The sequence below is a fragment of the Amblyomma mixtum genome, chromosome 2, assembly GCF_055824585.1.
Source record: "Amblyomma mixtum isolate Tamu chromosome 2, ASM5582458v1, whole genome shotgun sequence".
Classification (NCBI taxonomy): domain Eukaryota; kingdom Metazoa; phylum Arthropoda; class Arachnida; order Ixodida; family Ixodidae; genus Amblyomma; species Amblyomma mixtum.
In genome coordinates this window covers 24479446-24496782 of record NC_143013.1, presented here as the reverse complement: position 1 = coordinate 24496782, position 17337 = coordinate 24479446, and the positions used below count along the sequence as shown (strand labels likewise).

The following is a 17337-nucleotide window of genomic DNA, read 5'->3' as shown; positions in this document are numbered from 1 at the left end:
ATAAAAGTTGAAGGGCCATGGTGAACAAGCTTTCTCAACCTTTGCTTACAATTTCAGGGTGAGCGTTGCGTCGTTAATCATGGTGACACTTCAGGGCAAGATGGAGTACTGTACAGAGTGAGTATATTCTCCTAGTATATTCCTTCCTTTGAGTGGACTTATCCACCAATGCTTCGGAACTTGTACCTCAATTGCAACCTTTCCATTTTATTTATTTGAACAGCATTCTCAAGACGTTGTTAGCAGAGCTGATTGAAAAGTGCATAGAAGGCAAGAGTCACCCAAAGCTCCTTCTACGAAGGTACGCAGCGCTTCTAAGGCAATGTTGGCAACAATGTTTTGCTGCATTGAACTCCGTCAAGGCTAACAACTGTTCCTTGCTTGCAGGACTGAGTCTGTAGCGGAGAAAATGCTTTCAGCGTGGTTCACATTTTTGCTCTACAAGTTCCTACGGGTGAGCAGCCTTGTTTTCTTTCTAAAATATCAATGCTGTTCAGTGCGTGTGTGATTATTTGAACTGCTCAGATATTGATGAAAACAAACTTCGAAGATGTTATATCACCCAGCATTAGTTGTAGCTACTTGACCTGAATGTACATGTTTTCGCTGTCTGTTTTTGAAACTGGATAGGGCACACCAGTTAGGTGTGATTGCTGTATTTAACGGGCAAATGTCCTGCTTGTTTCCTGCCTATTACACCATCCTCTCCAGACTACTCAAGAGCTTATAGAGTTCCTGAGTCTTTATTATAATTATTATTTCGGAGGCATACTGCAGCATATGTTCTTATATATTACCGACGCTAATGAGTACAAGCAGGGATAGACAAGAAGTGCTATTGCACAAACTGGCATTAGCTTTCTCGTGTCACATCCGTTACATATGCATAAGGCCCTTTGTTTTGGAGCTTCATTTGTATTCTGGAATTTGGGGGTAAAAATCGGGCAATGTTTTTTTTAGATCAAATTTTGGTCGAATACATATGCACTGTACACTTCTCAGTCAGTGCCTGACCTGTTCATACCTCAGTATGTGCTCGCCCGTGTCTAGAAGTGAGGCACACGGAAGCTTAATACCCACGGCACTTGCTTCCTTTTCTCTGCCCCATGCTTCCCCCCCCCCGTACCCCAGGAGTGCGCGGGAGAGCCGCTTTTCGTGCTGTACCGCGCCATCAAGCAGCAGGTGGACAAGGGCCCAGTGGACGCCATCACAAGCGAAGCACGCTACTCCCTCTCGGAAGAGAAGCTCATCCGGCAGTCTATCGACTACAAGAGCATGACGGCCTACATCTCGATAGCGCAGCTGAGCTACGAGCTCGGGGAGAACAACGAGACGCCTGTGAAGGTCCTCGACTGTGACACTGTGTCCCAGGTCAAGGACAAAGGTCTGGACGCCATCTACAAGAACATGCCCTCCTCCCAGCGACCAAGCAAGGACGACCTGGACTTGGGTGAGGATGCCTTTTAAGGGGGGACACTGGTCTTGAAAAAAAAATTTTTATTAATGAAGTCACAGTTATGAGATCTTCAGGGAATATGTATTTTTATGTGCTGATTCTAAATATGTCATTTAATTTCATATAAAACAATTCCTTGAGCACTTATGCACTTTTTATGCTAGTATTTTGCGGAGAGTTTTGAAGAAAATTTGCTGTGGGAAACTCGCTGAAATGTATGCCATTATGTTCTCTTGACACCAAGGAATACAATAAGGGTGAAATTGTCTTCCTGCCTATCATAGAACTTGAGTTATAGAGTTTTGAAGTTGTCGCTTCAGAAATAAGAAGGAAAGTGTGTATTCCTGTTTCTGAAGTGGCAGCTTCAGTGCCCTATAACTCAAGTTCTATGATAGCCAGGATTATAATTTTACCCTTATTGTATTCCTTGTTGTCAAGAGAACCCAATGGCATACATTTCAGCGAGTTTCCTGCAGCAAATTTTCTTCAAAACTCTCCGCAAAATAGTTGCATAAAATGTGCATAAGTGCTCAAGGAATTGTTTTACATGAAACTAAATGACATACCTAGAATCAGCACACAAAAATACATGTGCCCTGAAAATGTAATCACTATGACTAAATTAATAAAATTTTCTTTTCAAGACCAGTGTCCCCCCTTAAGAGCACGAGCTCTTACTCATCACGTTTCGAGATTTCGTGGGGTCTGCTACCACCCTGAGATCACAGCGCCATCTGTGGCAGCAACTAGAAAACAGCACATCTCGCATTGGGACTTGTAACACCATCTACAATAGCATTGTAGAAACAACCACCTGTCGCGTGCTTTAATCTCATTCATATCAATTCTAGTAAACCAAACAGCTAACGCTCATTACTTCAGTGTCTTCCAGACGGTGGCGGCCTTTTTTTTTTTACGCTGCCTGCTTGCCTGTTTCGCTATTATGTTTCCTCTCTGGGAGTTAGAAATTGCCCGGTCATTTGTGCTAATGGTGCAATGTGCGGCCTTTCTTCTTTTTTTTGACAGAGTGGAGGACGGGTAACTCGGGGCGCCTGATCTTGTCAGATGAAGACTCAACCACCAAGGGTGAAGGGGAATGGAAGAGGCTGAATACCCTGGCACACTACAGGGTCAGTGCACCTCACTCAGCTGTCTTTGTATCCTCACTGCACTTTTATTGTTTATTGGGGAGGTGAACACCACAGCACGAAGTAAAGTTGGACAACAGGAAACAAAGGCTGCTCACAATAGGTGTTCTTTCCTAATTGCTGCTGATACTGATACAGTGCAAAAAATGGCATGCAGAACTGAAGAATAGCGATAACTCAGTGCAACGCACATTTAACAAGGAATGGGAGGTTTGTGTGCACTGTTGCCAGCTTGGGCATTCATACCACACGTGCTCTCAGTCAACTTAGATCATCACTGAAGTTCAGTTCTTTCAGAACCGTAATCATGATTGGAAGTACAAGGCTTACCTGTAGTTTCAAGGCTTCATGATCAAGGCTTCCGTATAGAAGCCGAAACATCTTCGTCTTCATATTAACAACCTTTTGGTCAGCGTTCCTTCCATTAAATTCATGTTAGCCGTAGTTTCTGTTAGCGAGCTGAGGCAGCATACCTTACCATTTTTCAATACATTTCATTCTCCATTTATGGCGGATGTTGAAGTAATTTGTTTCCTCAGTGTGAAAGCTCGTTATTGTCTGAGGCAGTGACGAGCAAGACTGTTGCTATGAAAAGATATGTGGTTCTTTGCACATTTGCTTGTTGTGCTGGTTTCTTGTCACCCCTTTTTGTGCTGTCATTTGCTTCTACGGTATCATTTTAAAAATTTTGCTACAAAATAAGAATCTTGAAAAAAGTTGCACTTCCTGGCAAATGCAGACCAAGTACTCTGGCAAACATCAGCGTTAGTCATTGTAGTGAAAAACCTTGAAAGCAGCTGAGCGCCTACTAGAAATATTGTGGATAAAATAATTTTTTACTATAGAGAAGTTCACATTGCTGTAAGTATTTGCAAATGGCTGTAGTTTGAATGAATGAATAAATGAACACGCTCGTGCAAAAACCTGTAAACCTGTATACTTAGGCAAGATGCATTACACTGGTTTTACACAGAGCCTGTGTTGTTGGCCAAGACCAGTGTGCTTCATCTTGCAGTGATCACTGATGAATTCACGTTACCTCTCACATACAGGTTAACGATGGGGCCAACCTGACCCTGGTTCCCAAGCAGTCGTCCATGTACAACCTTTCCATCATGTCCGAGAAGATGGAGAAGTCTCACAAATATGGTCAGTCTGCTGTGCACTCCATTCTAGTTTCCTGTCACTTTGGAGCTGTAGAGATAGCTATTTTTATGAATACCGCAATGCTAACAGGAACACATTTGGTAATGTTATCTCAGGATATTGACATACGCATACCCAATGGGAAACTGTGCACAAATGTATTCAGACAGGTGCCTTAGTCAAGCTATGGTAGCTGAAGTTTGGGAAAAGCAGTGCTAAGTAGTGCACAGCTAACTAGAAAAGATTTGCTTGGTTTCTTACCTGGCGTGCATCCACTCCATGCAGAGACCCTGAACTTCTCATTGAAAACCAGCCCACCACTCAGCCGGGCAACTTCTCCGTTGAACCATGATCCAGAGACCGGCTACAAATATTGGCACCTGGTGAGCTCAGTTCCTTCTCTTGCCGTGTTCCTTTCCTTGTTATGTCCAGCCGACTATATGCGTCCTTTCTTGGTGCAGGTGAAGCACCATGATGGTGAGAACAAGGAAGGGGAGCGTGGAAACAAGATGGTCTCTGAGATCTACCTCACAAGGCTACTTGCCACAAAGGTAATAACTATTGTGGAACCCACAGTTCCCACCAGAGCCTTTCAATGCGGGTTTCGTTATGTTTTGTCATGTATATTCATTGTACTTTGCTACTGTGTTTCTTCAAACTGGTGATAGTGTATACACTGTAAATATCTCACAGGAGCTACATCTTGTGATTTGTTTGGTATTCAGCGCCACTAAAATTTCATGTAGACTTTTAAATGCAGGATGGTTTGCAGTTTTTTTTTTATACTTTTGCTGTTGAACAGCCATCAATCAGCCATACTACAAAAAGCCCAACAATCTTGATTTACCAAGAATAAAAATTTGTTACGAAGCAGTTTTCAGTGTTCCTTTTTGGTTAGCAAATATGTATTGATGTGGCACTGCCGCTGTGGCCCATTTTTCGTGGCGGCAGCTGATGATGCTTGTATGTTTGGCGGTTTCCAGGGCACGCTGCAGAAGTTTGTGGACGACCTGTTTGAGACGATCTTCAGCACAGCCCATCGTGGCAGTGCCCTACCACTGGCCATCAAGTACATGTTCGACTTCCTGGATGACCAGGCCCTGCAGCATGGCATCACCGACCCAGAGGTGGTGCACACGTGGAAGTCCAACAGGTTGGTTCTTTATCTCCTGTTATGTGCACAGGAGTGTCAGGCATCTCCAATCGTAAATGACCAGGTGTACAAACATCACAGGGTTCATGGACTGTAATAGAAGGCCCATCGCTCTGAAATATGATCAGTATTGTGTCTGAAGAAAAGACCAGTGTTAACTGTATGATGGTGATGTATGTGAGGTTTAACGTCTCAAAAGACCATTGGCTATGAGGGACGCCATAGTGAAGGGCTTCAGGCTAATTTAGACCACATGGGGTTCTTAGCGCGGGTTGACATCGCACAGCACATGAGTGGTTTTGCACTTCGACTCCATTGAAACGCAGAATCCCAGCCACGGTGGCCGGGATTAAGCACTTTCATTACAATGAAATAAACTCGAAACCTGTCTTTTGCCGTATTGCAGCCTTCCCCTGCGATTCTGGGTGAACCTCATCAAGAACCCCAACTTTGTGTTCGACATAGTGAAGTCCAACATAGTTGACTCGTGCCTGTCAGTGGTGGCACAGACTTTTATGGATGCCTGCTCGACATCCGACCACCGGCTGGGCAAGGACTCCCCCAGCAGCAAGCTGCTCTATGCCAAGGACATTCCCATATACAAGGACTGGGTTGAAAGGTACTCACTCACTCTTCTCCATTGGGTTTGTCTGATCACTGGCTTCTTACATGGGCATGGAGCAAATCATGCAGAGAAAGGGTTGCTCTTCAAGCATGAAGAATTTGAGTGATATATGTCAGTTAATAAGAAAGTTATACCAACTGTTTCACTACTTTCTGTATACCTCTTTCATACAAGAAGCGTTAGTCACAGCAAGGACAGTGCCATGATCCGAGACAACTGGCCTGAATGTATCTTCAACTTTCCAGGAAGGGTTGCTGGCGGAGTGAGTGGTAGTATGACGATGGAGACGTGTTGGGACTGTTAATGCCATTTTTGGATGACTTCTCTTAATACGTTAAAAGATAGCAATTCCGATTACATTCCATTGATTTTGCTTGGATGTAAATTAAACTTGGCTAATGCCTTGTGCAAAAATTCTGTTTTCTAAGTTTTACCAAGGATGGCATGTATTAGCACACATTTGTGCATTAGATCCACGATAGCACTAAAAAACAGATACTTATGACTTTCATTCGTGCCTGTAATGTGTGCCCTGATAGAGGTTACAAAAAAAGTTAAGAATGCTTCATTAAATAAGAAAGGCATGCTGAAGTATATGTAATTAACATTTCCGGACTTTTCAGAGGCACTTGCATGATAGAATTTATTGCACTCGTAGTCATTCGTAGACACTGAGTGCGCAGGCTTATCTATGTAAGAATCTGTGTTTTGTTTCTGAACTTCGTTACATGATCTGTCTTTGTTGTTTTTTTCCCTACCATTACAGGTATTACCAAGATATTAAGGTGATGCCTGCCATCAGTGACCAAGACATGAATGCCATGCTCGCAGAAGAGTCCAGGGTACGTTGAGTTCCACTCTGCTGACATGCATTTCTTCGTTCTCACAGAGTGGATTAAATCTGAAGTGCCTTGTCCACTTTGTGTTTTATATTGCAGCTTCACGCACATGAGTTCAACACAAATGTTGCTCTGCACGAGTTGTACAAGTATGCCTACAAATACACAGATCAAGTAAGTGCACTTGTGTTGTGATTTTGCTGCAGCTGTCACTGATTGTGAAAAATTGCCTAGCTAATTGCTTGCAGAACAAGTACTGAGTGTAGGAAGATTGAAAGAATGCTCAAAATTGCTTTACTCTGCTTTTTTGATGTATACATGAGTTTTGTTTATTTGTTTCACTGCATTCATTACTCTATTATAGATTTTTCTTAAGGGGGGACACTGGTCACAGCTATGAAATCTTCAGGGAATATGTATTTTTGTGTGCTGATTATAAATATGTCATTTAATTTCATGTAAAACAATTCCTTGAGCACTTATGCACTTTTTATGCTAGTATTTTGTGGAGAGCTTTGAAGAAAATTTGCTGTGGGAAACTCGCTGAAATGTATGCCATTATGTTCTCTTGACACCAAGGAATACAATAAGGGTGAAAATGTCTTCCTGCCTATCATAGAACTTAAGTTATAGAGTTTTGAAGTTGTCGCTTCAGAAATAAGAAGGAAAGTGTGTATTCCTGTTTCTGAAGTGGCAGCTTCAGTACCCTATTAGTCGAGTTCTATGAGAGCCAGGATTATAATTTTACCCTTATTGTATTCCTTGGTGTCAAGAGAACCCAATGGCATACATTTCAGCGAGTTTCCTGCAGCAAATTTCCTTCAAAACTCTCCGCAAAATAGTTGCATAAAATGTGCATAAGTGCTCAAGGAATTGTTTTACATGAAATTAAATGACATACCTAGAATCAGCGCACGAAAATACATGTGCCCTGAAAATGTAATCAGTATGACTAAATTAATAAAATTTTCTTTTCAAGATCAGTGTCCCCCCTTAAGCTAAGTTAAACTATACATGCTAGCCTTAACTTCTAAGTGGGATGGACAGCACGTTACATGCGCACTTTGCAAGAAGTGAAACCCTGTCGACCTAGAGCATTCACATCTGCTATGACTTTGAGGCATGTGTTTGCACTTGCATAGTGTGGCAAGGCTACCTAGTGGAACCGATTTTCGCATATACGATCAACTCCTGTTATTTCAAACTCTGCACAGACTGACTATCTGCATGAATTATGGGAAGCGTTTCTAATTTTTAATGCACTTTATTTTGGCTTGTACGAGCCGAATCGAATTAGGTGAATTTAAATAATGACAGTCCACTGTACTGCAGTTTTGTGTGATTTTTGAGCACAGCACAGACATTAAAGCAAAAGCTGAATGGTTTCACTTGTGATATTAAAGGAGTGTAGACGCCTAATTTTTGGATGCGTGTTTTCTTCTTTGCAACGATGCGTAAGGCATTAGGATTGAATATTAGGAGTGGTATTTGCCTATGTCGCTAAATTGTTTATACAGTCGAACCCGGATATATCGAATTCGAAGGGGATTGGAAAATAGTTAGATATAGCGAAAATTCGATATACAGATATAAGCTAAAACTACACTCGCGATCACAACAAATTGTGGCTTACCGTTTGGAACAGCCGCGAATCATATAGTATGCGCACGCAATGTGAAAGCGCTTTATTTCGCGGAAAAAAAATCACTAATTTTGGGCTGCTTTTTCCACTGGGAAACGAAGTTCAAAACACTGGCCTTGATCTTCTCGAGACTGTCCAGGTGCGAGAGCGCTGAATCAGGCTGAACGCTGACGCCAGTTCAGTGGCTGCGCATGGACGCTTTTCTTCGACAACACAGTTGCCCTCGTCGTCGCTGGAATCGGCGTCTTGAACGCCAGCTATTCCGGCCACAATGTCCTCACCAGCAAGGTCGGCTACCGCCTGAACTTCGCTGTCAGCGTTAATAAAGTCCTCAACCGTCACTTCGGACGGAACGACGCCGGGAAAATTGGACAAGTCGCGAAACGCGTCGTCCAAGCACTCATCGTCGTCTAAATCTTCCGGACATTCATCTCCGGCCACTTCAAGGCCTGCCTTGTCAAAACAGTTGGCTACTGTGGCCTGCTTCACGTCGCGCGTTGAAACACAGGCACACACAAGAAAAACACGCGAGGCACAGATGGTGCGGTCCGAGCGAAGCCTATGCGAGCGGCAGTCAACACGGCTGCAAAGAAACGACAGAGGAAAAAGAAAGAGCAGGGAGAAAGATCGGCGCCCTGGGCTTCGCTTTTTTTTTTTTTTCTGAGCTCTCCCTTCTCTCCAGACCCACGAGCGACCGTTTTCTCTCTCTTCCTTTCCCCAGGAAGCGTGGCTTGGAAACGTCGCAGCGGGTCTCCGTGCCGCGCTCTCTCTTCGCTGAGCTCCAATGACCTTGACCAAGCACACGCCGGTGGTACAGGAGGAGCGGGAAAGCTCGCGCCGCGCCAACCAACGAGGACCTAAAACTCAACGTCTACCTAGAAGGGACGCCCATACCCGAAAAGACAACAATAAGAATTTTAGGCATGTTGGTTCGATCCAAGCAGCGCAGTACTCACACTTTTACCCTACTGAAAGCAACAACGCTACAAGTCGTACGCATGATCACCCGCATCACCTACAGGCGACATAGCATGCGTGAAGAGGACACACTCAAACTAGTCAGAAGCCTAGTAGTTAGTCGAATCACGTACAGCCTACCCTACCAGTGCCTCAACAAAAACGAAATACAACAAACAGATGCCCTGCTACGCAAAGCGTATAAGACAGCGCTCCGACTACCACGCAACACGTCTACAGAAAAACTCATGGCCCTGGGATTACATAACACCTTTGAGGAGCTATGAGAAGCGCAGCTTGAGTCGCAAAAACTCAGGCTGTTGCAAACAACGACTGGAAGAGCACTCCTGCAGAGGCTCTGATACCGCGAGCAGATGCGAGAAATGTCGAGGACAGCAACGATCCCCGACAAGCTTCGCAAGACCCTCAAGGTAGCTCCAATACCAAAAAACATAGATCCCAACCTCCATCGAGGCAGAAGAGAAGCGAGGGCCGAATTCATAGAGAAAACATACGCTTCTCAAGCCACGACCGTGTATACAGACGTGTCTTGGAGAGGAGGAGATACCAAAATCGCTGTAGCGGCGGTGGTCGATTCGTCTTTACGCGAAATGACCAGCGCATCTCTCCGAGGCTGCACAGCTGCAGAGTCCGAGGAAGTAGCCGTTGCTCTAGCGGTGGCGGAGGGCTGTAGAACCGGGCGGTCACTAACAATACTCACGGACTCTCAAACAGCCTGCCGAAATTACATGAATGGCAGGATAGGTCGTCACGCGCTCCGTATACTCCTCGCAGCGAGCGACAGAATTAAAAACCAGGAAGAACAAAACGACAAGATCCCACACAAAATTGTGTGGGTACCGGGGCACACGGGGGTGGCAGGGAACCAAGAGGCCAACAGGATAGCTCGAGGATACATTACTTTCCGAGCATCCGATGAGACCGCGGAACTCGCGCCAATACCCTGGGAATACTCGGCCATACTACAAAACTATAGAGGCAGAAGAATGCGATACCCCCACCACACAAATCTCTCAGCAGAGAGGAAGCTGTCACTTGGAGACAATTACAAACAGGCTCTTTCCCAAACCTACATATACTAAACAAAATGCACCCTACGATATACACGGACAAATGTCCTGGTGCGACGAAAAACCTACTTATACCACATCACATGGGCCTGCCAAAACATGGTCCCCAAAACACAAAACCCGAGTGCGGAGCAGTGGGAGACTCTGCTGTCCAGCGACCGCTGTGAAGACCAACAAGGTCTGGTACAGCGAGCTCAACGGGCGGCAGTGGCCAGCGGAGCCCTTGACTGAGGGCAACCGACCACTAATTAGAGGCGGACAACTTCGACAGAGAAGGCTCCGGGGGGTAGAACCAAGACGTCTCTGAAGATGCCCCCAAACCGCAGGAAAAACCATTAGTGTAAATAAAGTTTTCCCTTCCTTCCCTTCCTCGCGCCGGGGGGCGCAAAAATGGGGGAACAAAAAAAAAAAGGCCCTGCACCTGCTGACTGACTTCGGAAATGTTCTCCGCTGAGGCGGCTGAGGACCGGAAAGGAATGTCTTTGGGGAAAGCGCACCTTCCAGGGGCGCGGCACGGCGTTCGATATATCCAATGTCCGGCGAAAATGGAATTCGATATACAACGCAACTGTCCTATACTTTTACATAGTATTTTCAAGGGGATATTCTGTGTGTTCGATATAGCCAATAATTCGAAATATGCGGGTTCGATATATCCGGGTTCGACTGTAATTGAATTTCTCTCTCATGCTGTTTTGGTTTCAACAGCCTAATGATGGCTGTGGCATCAAAGTTGTGCATAGATCATATGAGGCATGAAAAAACTGCAGTATAATGACTGCTTCATCATTTTAACTCACTAAAATGCTAAAAAGCCAGCCTTCCTCAAGGATGACAAGAAATGAAGAAGCAGCCATTATATTGCAGTTTCTTCATGCCTTACGTGGCTTATGCGAAACTTTGATGTTGTAGACCTTTTGACACCAAAACAGCATGAGTCAAAAATTTGATTATAAATCATTTGGCAGTCATAGGCGAATACCGTGTGTGATGATCCATTGTATAGTAATGTCTTGCGCATCACTGCGAACAAGAAAACATGCCACCAAAATTAGGTGTCTACACTCCTTTACTACATCATATTGGTGTCATGTTATTTGGGTTGCCATATTTTAAATTGTTTTTTTGCTTTTTGTATTGGCAAAGGTGAAAGGCTGTCATTGTCATATTATTGAATATAACCCTGCTTGAGAAATGGAATTTACAAAAATATTTGATGCTGGTAGGAATTATATGTAATAGAGGCTCTTGACATGGAAATACGGTGCATAACCTAATGGGCATTGGAACTCCCAGGGACGTCCTGCGGATGTTCAGGATGTCTGTAGGACGTCTGTGGTAGGTTCAGTGCCCATCGGTTAATGGTGTTTGCTCCTGTCACTGCCCATACAAATTGATTAAACTTAAGGACGCCTACTACTTGAAAGCTTTCTGCCGGTGCTCTCTTAAAGCAGGCTCATCATCCAACTGCCCTTTTCTCTCTGTACGGTCACAGCTACTGCAGACATTAGAGGAAGACGAATTCTCCCAGAAGAACAAGCTGGCTCGCAAGCTGAGCCAGGTGAATGCCATAATGAACGGGGAGTCGGAAGCATGACGGTTGCACTGGCACTCGGTGGACGTGTGACGCCAACAAGGACCTTGACGACGACGACCGCTTCTCTCCATGCGGTTCACGCACGCGTGCTGCACGCTCGCAACATGGCCGCCGTGTGCTTCCCCCGGCAAGGTGGCCACATTTGCAGCGCTGCTTTTTGGTTCTCTCCCGGCCCCCTCCTCTGGCGAGTGTCTGGAGACGGTGTGTGCGTGTGTGTCAACCCTCCACTGAATGCCACGCAACGTTGTTGCCCCACCTCCCTGTTCTGCAGTGCCCTCCCTCCCCACCTCTTCCCCTCTCCACCCAAGGGCCACAATGAGCCAGCAGTCCTCTTCCAGTGACGTCATCCATTCCCCGTCGTGGTTCCTGTGCAGGACGACAACATGTGCGCGTGTGTTCCCCCCACTGTGTTTGGAGAGATAAGTGACACTAACCAGCTGCTGTTTGAGCAAGAGGAAGTGGCAGCCCTGATTACTCAACTCACACCTTACCTTGGTGGAGCTGCCTTCTTGAAGTCATGGGACAGATTTACTGATTGACCGGGAGAAACTCCTCCCTTTGTTTCTTGTTTTCTTTTGGAGCTCCACACACAGGAATTCCTGTCTCTCTCTCTCTCCGTCATTGCAAGGTCAAATGTTTCTCCTGCGGAACCAAACAAACCAAATATTTTGCTCTGAATTCTGCTAGCAAAGCATGCAGGTGGCCAAATAAGTCAAATAGACAAGTGTGTCTTTCTCACTATGGAGGGGTTGCTTTGAGCAACCCATTGGTATTCTCAACGCAACTGACTAAACGTGTTCAGCCGGCACGTTTGCTTTGTGCCCATGTTCTTTGATGGGCACACAAACTATTGCCGAAAAATGTTGACATTTCAAGCATTATGATTGCCCTTTCTTGCGTCATCTTAGTCTCGACTTAAAACGATTCTCGCATTGTGGGATGACATTACCATTGCGCAAGGTATGGAAACAAAAATCATTGTGGTTTTTTTTTCATTTCTCTTTGTATTGAAAACATTTGGTTAAGTTGAAGTGGGATTTAGGTGCTGCTCTTCCGGCGAGTTGAAGAAGCGCAAATGCAGCAAAGTTGAGGCGATATTGGTTCCAAGGTGTAAATGTTGTCCAACAAATTGTGGTTGCTTTGGCTGCCTAGACCTACTTGCAATTTTCCAGAGACATACTCATTTTCTTAAAGAACTACTGTGCACAATAATGTTTACCAATGTGAACTGTGTGTGATCAGGACTGCATTTCTTTCTTGTTCTGAAAAGGTGGCTGAGAAGAGTAAGGATGTTTTTTCTGAGCTAGCATTGACGCTTTCCGCACTGCTTCAGATTTCCTGAAGGGCACAAGGTGAAAGGTTGCCCATACTCAACTTTTGGTGTCATTACTCACTTGTCGCAGCTCATAATGCCGACTATTTATTAATTCTTTCTTGTTACTTAATTTCACCATCTGTGTTCTTCAAGAAAGAAATTATAGCGATTTAAGTGTCCCCGCACTAGTTTTCACTTGTAAAGCCTGCAGACTGGCTAGAAATGTTACGAATTATCATGTTAGAATTATTACTATAATAAGACCTGTTGGGCTCCGTTATCTTTTGCTACGTTCTGAAAAAAAAACAAAAAAAAACAATATTCCTTGGCTGTACTAAGTAGGAATGGAGATGGCCTAGCCAGTCCTTTTAATGCGTGCTTGCTATATTATAAACGGGGCTGTTTGGTTATATAGTGGGTCATGGTTTCCTGCTATGCGGTTGTTTTAATGCCACCTACTGACATTTTTAGTTCAGATCATTCAAGCTTAGAACTGAAGGATATCTTCATGCTGTGATTTTTTTGTTATGATACCTTTTGTGTTTTGTACCACATATATGCGGACTTATGAACCTCTTAAAGAAACTAACAAGTGACGCTGATAGTGAGTTTGCTTTGCTGCATCTGAGTAGCCTTGTGTCCCAGAGAATCGCTGTGGAGCAGTGTAGGGAAGAGGAACCTTGTTTCAGGCTTTTCCGTGTGTAAAGTGTGTCTTGAGTACCCCGAACATTACTGTGGATATGATGTCTGTTAGGCCAACATATCAGCACCTGAAAGGCTCAGCCAATCTCTTATCGCTTATGGACCTTGCCTTTTAAGGCCAATTTGTGACTGGATGTGTGACGAGAGCTCACGGCGTCGTCTTCTGATTCTTGAAAGGGAACGGAGGAGCTCTTGGAAGAGGAGAGGACTGCTTCAAGACTGTGTTCTCAAAACTGTGTCAACCAGTGCTGTGCGGTCTCGGAAGATAATATTGAGTGTTACGTATGTGTGAGTGAAGATGCGATGGAAGCTGGACTTTACTGCGTGCTCTGCTCACTAGGGAAAAAAAATCCTGCAAAGGTGCTGGTAAAAAGCTCCTGTTGCCTGCTTCTTGGCAAAAAGGGAAGGCCAGAAACTGGCATAAAGCAGAAAAAAAAGATATCTCACCCGCACTCTAAAGGCTCGAGCATGCTATTGAATTGCGGCACTCGAGAACTGCTTATAGAGGTGTGAATCCCAAAACTTTCTTTGCTTGCGTTTTCCTGAGTTCGCTATTTGTTGAAGTGATAGCTGCCTCAGAACTGGCAATTTCGTGCTTAAGCAAAAAGAAAAAAGAAAATGATAAGTGTAGGGCTGAAGAAAGACCTGTCACTCATGAGTATTCTATTTCTTTAACTCTTGAGTTATCCTGCCATGTTCTTAGCTTCTTTTTTTTTTAAGTCTTTCCACGTTGTTTTTAGTTCAGTGATGTCTTGCTTTGGCAGTCGTTTGCTAGTCATGCAAGGGCTGTTGCATCAAGAAAGTGTTCAGACGATTTTAGTCTCTTTTAGTTCATAGGAGTGTCTGTATTCTTTCTGTCCAACATGCATGCCTGAAGTTACGACATGGTCTTTTTTTTTTTGTGAACTTGAAAGGCATCTCGTTTTAATTATGACAAAGTCCTGTGGAGTATCCTATTTTCTGTGTATAGGTGAACTTTAATAAGCATGTTCAAGTGAGCTAAAACTGTATAGAGCCTTTGTTTCAGTGGGTGTCAGCCTGTAATGCATAATGCAGGCAGCTTGCAGGACAGCTGCTTCGCACATGTTACGCGAGTGAGTTGCCTTTCATCAAGCTAGATTAAGCGTAATAACGGCAGCAGTCTACTCTTTTGTGTTCACGGTCATAATGCTTTCACTCCCCATCAGCGCAGATGGCACCAGTACCCATTGTTCAATCAAAAACATCAACTTAGCCATGTGCCAAGATGTACTGCTTAAATAACTGTCACTGAAGGCATTCTCAACCGCCCCTCTTCGTTCAGAGAGGTCGGGACGCCTGCCTCCATGCGGCACTTGTAAATGCCTCGTTTGTCCAGCCCTCCGCGGTGCTTTGCTTTCTTTTTTGGCAAGTCACCCTGTAACTTTGTCACGATGGTGTTTGTACATCTTCCAAAGCAACCCCCATAAGTATCTCGAAGCTGCTGCACTACCTAGGCAGGCACTCACAGGAGCCAACAGGGCACGAAGCGGCTGCGTTTTGCAAGCCTCGCTTTTGTACATAGCCACCACTTGCACCCATTTCCAGATGTGTCGTTTATGAATCTACGTGGTGTGTGTGTGTGTGCGCGTGCATGTGTGTGTGTGTTTTGCGGACCTCTGGAAGTACATTTCAGCCGCCGAGAATATGTGAAAGAAAAGTTATGTTGCACTCTCTCCTACTACGTTCTATGTGAGTGTGCATGTGAGAGAATGTGTATTCATTGTGTGACATGCGCGAGTGACCAGTCACACTTGTAAACAAAAAAACAAGGACTTGTGTGCTAAGGCTAAGGTGTGAAAACAAAGCAACCAGACTTTTGTACAAGAAACTCACTTTGTAACATATTTATAGCATACATATTTTTATTATGGTATTGGTTTAGAGAATTCACTATCTTGCTCAAGTGATTTCTTTCATTAAAACAGTGTATGAAAAAACTGTATTGTTTACTGTTGTTCCTCATCTGCATTATCATTAAAGCACAAGCCATTGACAGAATTTCATTCACCTTTCTGGTTTGCATGTTTTGTTTGCATGCCTGCAGGCTGCAAGCAGTTATAAGAAAAAGAAAAAAACTGCTGCACTGCTCTCCCTTAACTGGTTTTAAATAACCTTCTCTAACTTCAAACACTGCACCAAGAACTTGAAAACGCAGGCACTTAATAATGAGAATGACTATACATCACCAAGGCTTCAGGAGACAAGGGAATGTTAAAGAGGTGCTCATTATGACATACCACGAAGAGTTGTTTGGTTTAAACAAATACAGTAAGAACCAAATACAATGCACGCACCGGAATTTATTATAAGAAAACGCAAGTTTCAGTATCTAATGGCAGTACCTATTTGGCTTCTCTGGCGTCGGTTGCAGTAACATCATTAGCGAATACTGCACACACCAAGATACAGGAATGCTTCCTTGGTGCCTAGGTTTTAGGCGCATAGTTGCGATGTCCGAAAATGGTGCTTCCAACACGAACATTCGTGCTACCCATCCGGATAGCTTCCTCAAAGTCTGCAGACATTCCCATACTAAGCTCGACGTCTGATACATTGAGCCCTAATTCATTGCATACTTGCTCCCTACATTTCGATAAGCACAGGAAGTCTGGGTTAGGTCCAGTGTTGTCGTGCTCGGCCATTCCAATCGTCATCAGACCCGCAAATTTTAGGCTGGGGCACTCCTTCATCAGGAACTTGACAAGTTGACTAGCATCTCTCGGTTCTATGCCGTTCTTCTGTTCTTCGCCGCTTGTGTTCACCTGAACCATGACGTTGAGAGGCGGGAGGCTGCTCGATGCCCAAACATTGTTGAGGGCGCCGGCAGTCTTTTGAGACTCTAGCGTCTCCACCATGAACAAATTAGGTATCTTCGGGAGCTTGGTCACTTTGTTGCTCTGCAGGCGGCCGATAAAGTGCCATTTGATTTGCGGGCAATCGCGCAGTATTTCGGGGCTGTTTGCTTTGTCCAAAAGCTCCTGGATGTAGTTCTCGCCGAAGTTTCTCTGCCCTTCGTTGTAGGCCGCAATCACGAGTTCTTTGGGCTTCGTTTTGCTAACGGCTACGAGGCGAGGAGTCGGGCCGGGCAAGCCTGCTGAAGCCGCTGCGATCTTCTCGCGCACAAGTTTCAGAGCTCTGACAACGTCCACTTCACTCATGATCCTCCGCATGCGGGCACAGATTCAACACAAAACTCATCCACTTGCAGAACGCACAAGCACACACGGCAGCAGTGACTGCAGGAAACAAGAGATAACCTAGCCAACAGCTACAGCCTAGCGACAGCTGCAACCGCCGCAATCGTCTATCTTCCCGACAGGCTAGTGAGGCAACTTCTCACAATCATGGCTGTCAATCGGCTGTGTTGCCCGCACGCCCGCAAGGTTTTTTCTGGCGGTAAAAGCGCTAGTGATGCATTTAGCACGAGGAGCGTTGCTGTCGCGAGCGATGCACGAGTGCTTGCGTGCTTGCAGCAAGCGCGATTGGGCGGCTTTCGCACGACATAGACGCTGCACTGAAGCGGTCGCAGGCTCATTACAATGCCTTTTAGTTTATTTTCGGCTCGTAAGGGACAATCTGCGATATTTTCAATCACATATCAGTCTGTCTGCAAATGGGCCAAGGACAAGGGTAATAAAAAATGTT

General features: G+C 44.8%; 3 protein-coding genes across 8 annotated transcripts in view; 1 reads left to right on the top strand and 2 right to left on the bottom strand.

Annotated features, from left to right (window-relative positions):
* Nucleotides 1–15632, top strand: part of PlexA (plexin A) — a 329472-nt gene extending 313840 nt beyond the window's left edge. For all 6 annotated transcript variants that reach the window (XM_089570875.1, XM_089570874.1, XM_089570873.1 and 3 more), the window contains 13 exons: nucleotides 58–117; nucleotides 224–301; nucleotides 388–454; nucleotides 1132–1450; nucleotides 2483–2586; nucleotides 3657–3753; nucleotides 4036–4133; nucleotides 4212–4301; nucleotides 4734–4903; nucleotides 5310–5522; nucleotides 6295–6370; nucleotides 6467–6541; nucleotides 11553–15632. In XM_089570875.1, coding sequence (XP_089427001.1) covers nucleotides 58–117; nucleotides 224–301; nucleotides 388–454; nucleotides 1132–1450; nucleotides 2483–2586; nucleotides 3657–3753; nucleotides 4036–4133; nucleotides 4212–4301; nucleotides 4734–4903; nucleotides 5310–5522; nucleotides 6295–6370; nucleotides 6467–6541; nucleotides 11553–11654 — 1549 coding nt within the window. In that variant the 3' untranslated portion in view covers nucleotides 11655–15632. The remainder of the gene's footprint in view (nucleotides 1–57; nucleotides 118–223; nucleotides 302–387; nucleotides 455–1131; nucleotides 1451–2482; nucleotides 2587–3656; nucleotides 3754–4035; nucleotides 4134–4211; nucleotides 4302–4733; nucleotides 4904–5309; nucleotides 5523–6294; nucleotides 6371–6466; nucleotides 6542–11552) is intronic.
* On the bottom strand, nucleotides 8112–9037 carry LOC149358716 (uncharacterized). The gene is made up of 2 exons (XM_089575277.1): nucleotides 9006–9037; nucleotides 8112–8592 (listed from the first exon to the last, which is right to left on the bottom strand). The coding sequence occupies exons 1-2, from the start codon at nucleotides 9035–9037 to the stop codon at nucleotides 8112–8114; spliced, it is 513 nt and encodes a 170-aa protein (XP_089431403.1).
* Nucleotides 15633–15972: 340 nt separating the features above from the next.
* On the bottom strand, nucleotides 15973–17025 carry LOC149358714 (pyridoxal phosphate homeostasis protein). Its single transcript, XM_089570880.1, has one exon. The coding sequence runs from the start codon at nucleotides 16860–16862 to the stop codon at nucleotides 16119–16121; it is 744 nt and encodes a 247-aa protein (XP_089427006.1). The 5' UTR covers nucleotides 16863–17025; the 3' UTR covers nucleotides 15973–16118.
* Nucleotides 17026–17337: the final 312 nt, after the last annotated feature.